This window comes from Sinohyriopsis cumingii, chromosome 15 (assembly GCF_028554795.1).
Source record: "Sinohyriopsis cumingii isolate HCF-2022 chromosome 15, ASM2855479v2, whole genome shotgun sequence".
Classification (NCBI taxonomy): Eukaryota; Metazoa; Mollusca; class Bivalvia; order Unionida; family Unionidae; genus Sinohyriopsis; species Sinohyriopsis cumingii.
The window spans coordinates 36,205,906-36,210,096 of NC_142975.1; the positions used below are offsets into that span (position 1 = coordinate 36,205,906).

At 33.9% G+C, this 4,191-nt stretch overlaps 1 protein-coding gene across 1 annotated transcript in view; it reads left to right on the top strand.

Annotated features, from left to right (window-relative positions):
* Positions 1-3,204: 3,204 nt before the first annotated feature.
* Positions 3,205-4,191, top strand: part of LOC149781607 (cyclic AMP-dependent transcription factor ATF-3-like) — a 2,230-nt gene continuing 1,243 nt past the window's right edge. Inside the window, exon 1 of the mRNA XM_089934990.1 lies at positions 3,205-3,495. Coding sequence (XP_089791116.1) covers positions 3,205-3,495 — 291 coding nt within the window. The remainder of the gene's footprint in view (positions 3,496-4,191) is intronic.

The window sequence follows — 4,191 nt, forward strand, 5'->3', positions numbered from 1 at the left end:
ATTTGCCAGCTAGACTACTAATATATGATACAGTAATTTATTAATTGATTTATTCAATGTCTGACTGATTGATTTGATTGTTGTTTGGTAAGTTGATTGGTAAGTTGGTTGGTCAATTTGTCAATCATTTTTCTTTCTTTCTTTCTTTCTTTCTTTCTTTCTTTCTTTCTTTCTTTCTTAAATTGATAATAGTTTTAATAAACTTGGGCACTTTACCCATTTTGATATTTATATACTCGAAATAAATCGAAACTGAAATTTTCGAATCGTTAAATTAAACATTCATGTGTTTGCATCTATTGTGACAATTGCCAAGCAAATGATATGTTAGTTGTATATATAGTTCTGGTTCTGTGGAGCAACAGCATAAGCACCATAGTAAGTTGAAAATTAAAAGAGTATCTAGGTCAACTTAAAAACAATCAAACAATCTAAAAATGATGATAGGAGATAGGAAATGAATGATAATGTGCTGGCCTCGCTCTTCAACTGAGCCTTTCTCAATGACAAACTAAATAATAAGCTCGCGTGACTCATCCGATTAAAACAGATAATTGTGATGAACAATGCTCTTTTGACTCTTTTTACTTGGAACTAATCAGATCAAATCAAGGATTAATTTAGTGGGTTTATTCATTGTTCAGAGTTTGAATAACCCGTATGACGTAAACTCTTTTATAAATGGGGATATTTGTAAAAATTTACTGATATATTTAGGGTCAGTTGTATATACTTGGGCAGTTAAGTGTGAACAGTTATATATACTTTCGTTTATCAATAAGGAACATATTTATTTATTTATTTCTGTACATCTCTACGGTGAAGATGGAAAAGAAGTCAGGTATAATCCACGTGTTTATTTACACGGACAAGGAGAAGTTGCTAGCTGGTATGAATTGTGGAATACTATGTTCATTTTTGCCCGTCAAAACCCATACCCTTTCATTGTCTCTCTAGAAATGGTGTGATGCCACCAATATCGTCACCGTAATTGTTGCATGACAAAACAATACTGGACTTGTTGTATATACTCTTTGTTACACTATATATATATATATAATTTTAAATTCAAAACAAAATTCAAAGAAGGTTGTGTTTTATTCACAGGTGCTGCAGAGTGTTCATTTTTATGTAGCACTTCACTGGACTGATGAAAATAGTGTTAAATCAATGAGTACACATCGGACAAAGAGGAATAAAAGTTAAACTTAAGTAAAAAGACTAGACTGCAAAACAGACATGTTAAGTCCGTCTAGTAGGGCTTATACAGATTATACTCGAATTCAGGCCAGAAAGCATACTTAGTGCAAAAAAAGTTACATATGTTTCTAGATATGTATATAATTATTGTTACTTTAATACCTTTCATCGTTGTGGATTGCTTTTCTAAGAGGAATAGAGCACTACCCTTGTTACACTTTGTATTTGTATTTTATGTACGTAGTTTAGACAGTAATTCACAACAGCTATAAACACTTGGTGCTTTCTCGGCAAAAATCTGTTTCAGGCGAACTGAGACCTATTAGAAAAAAACTACAGCAAGAAAAAATTCAGAAAAAGGTGAATGTTACAATAAATCTTATGAGATCAATTTTGTAAATTTATTCATCTAGACTTTGACTTTTGTAGAATTAATCCGAAGAGTGTTTATGTTGAACAAATATAGAGATATACAAAAAATCAGAGAGTGTGAATGAGAGTATACACAATGTACACATCACAAAAATATAATAATGATCATAACGCTGCATGTTAAATAATTATTATTTAAGGGGGCAGGAGCCATATTTTATGTACAAATTTAATATCGCATCCACCTGCCTAATATAAAAATTCATAAGAAAATAATACATCAGTGAGGTCATAAAGGTCAATATGTTTGGACAGGCATTATGAAGCACAACATAATCATATCACACACTTGACCTGACAAGTCTAGTGAAGTTCTTAGAATAAAATGTTTATCCCACCCACCTCCTTTTTGTATAAATGCATTTTTCAGATCCGAAGGTAATTTTTGACAGCATGTTGTGCTGACAGTGCAAACGCAAGCTCTTTTCCTGGGTGATACTTTTGAACAACATTGTCTACTAAAGAGTTTTATTCAATTCAGAATAGTTGTAATCCACGCCGTTATTGAGACATTCTAATTGAATTGAACCCACGCGTCTACTGCTATAGTTGGCTAGCTCTGCTTTCTAGCCGACTATTGGTATAACATTGGTTACATACTGTGCAGTGACTATGAGAGGTGGACATGCCTCACATCAATTTCAAGAACAAAACAAGCCTGAAACACCTAATTCATAAATATATCCACCTCTTTAATTATTACACAAAAATAGCTAAAAAACCTTACCCTTAACTTAAGAAATTCGCCATGGGCCAATATGTGAAACTGCCCCCTGCCACCTAATGTGCCTGTGAGAAGAGATCTATTTTAAATATCTATTACGAATTGTCTGAGTTAAAACATGCATGGGGAATCAACATGATTGCAGTTTCTATTGTAGATAAAACACTATAGGTAGAGATTAATTTTGTACATGTATATAAATAGCGGTTGGGATGCAATAGAGGAAACAATCAAGAATACGGAAAAGGAGGAAATGGGAAAGGAATAAAACAGTGTTGTTGTTGTTGTTGTTGTTATATGGTTTAGCGCTTTCTTTTTCAGCACAAGATTGGCTATACATGACAGCCAGTATTGATGGCAGAGGATGAACCCGGGAAAACCCCGGAAAGAACCAACGACCCACGAGAAGTTACCGGCAAGCTTTCTCACATACCCACATTGGCCAAGCCCGTGTCTCGAACCCAGACAGTGTTGAGATGGCAGTGATCCGTAACGGTGAGCGCTTTAGAATACTCGGCCAGTCGGGGTCCCTAAAAATACTGTACTACTACTACAACTATTACTACTACTACTACTAATCATAATAATAATTTAAAAAATATTAACAACAAAAACAGTAATAAAATAATAATAATAATAATAATAATAATAATAATAATAAATAATAATAATAATGATAATTACAATTATTATTATTATTATTATTAGTAGTAGTAGTAGTAGTATCAGTAGTAGTAGTAGTTGCAGATGTATTAATTGTAGTAATAGTAGTGATTGTAGTGACAAATTATATTTTTCTTGGTGGATTGTCATATATAATGTTTTATTTACATATTTCAGTCTGAACTATGTACGAAAGATCTAATTCCGTTGTCAACGTGACCCTTTATATGGACGGCAGGACTGATTGCGAAGCATCGGCAGCAAGTGCACTGACCTTAACATTGCACGAATTCCCCGAGTTTTCGGGGTTCAGCACTATTGACCCCAGTCTAAGTCTCGCAGCAGTCAAGGCGATAGAAAGCAACAATATGTTGCCAATTATAAAAGAGGAATTAAAAAACAGAATTATGTTTAAGAGGATGACAGGAGGGAGAGAAGAACTGATGGATGATTTCACCGAAAAGCCCAAAGCTGAGGTACCTCAACTTTTGAACAATGTTAATCAAATAATTCTTGTTCTGATTACGATATTATGGTATTTTATGTTTCCGTTCTATTTAACATTTAGTTACAAAGTTATCACTGCACTGCACATTTATGACCGTTTTAAGTTTTAAGTTTTGATACCAATTTTTAATATAAACATTTAGGTATATCAACAGATCATCTCCTTCACCATATTACATCCTCTGATATAGTGGTTTGAAAAACTCAGCTATGAATTTTCAAACATTACGGGACCGCATTTCAGAACATAAACTGTCCATAGAGCACGAATGTACAGCAGCGGTAATCGAAATACATTCTGATACAATTACACAGTTGAGCCTTTTGCTTCTGTTGAGTGTATATGGGTTCAGGTTAAATTTTCTCCATTATTGTCTGAGTGTTCAACATTTGTTTACAAATCTCTTTTAAATGAAGGGTTTAAGGACAACTTCGCACAAGTAATGTCGACCAGGGCCGCCCTTAGGCAGATTGGACCGATTTTGACAAATCGGGCCCCGGGCTCACAGAGACCGCGCGCGTTAGGAATTTGTAAAACTATATATAGAGAGAGCATGTAATTTTAAAGCGAAGGAAGAACATTTTTAATTCAATATCATATAAAAATTCTTTAAATTTTATTTGTAAATGGCGTGATCATGGCCCACGCGCAAATCCAGGGAGCC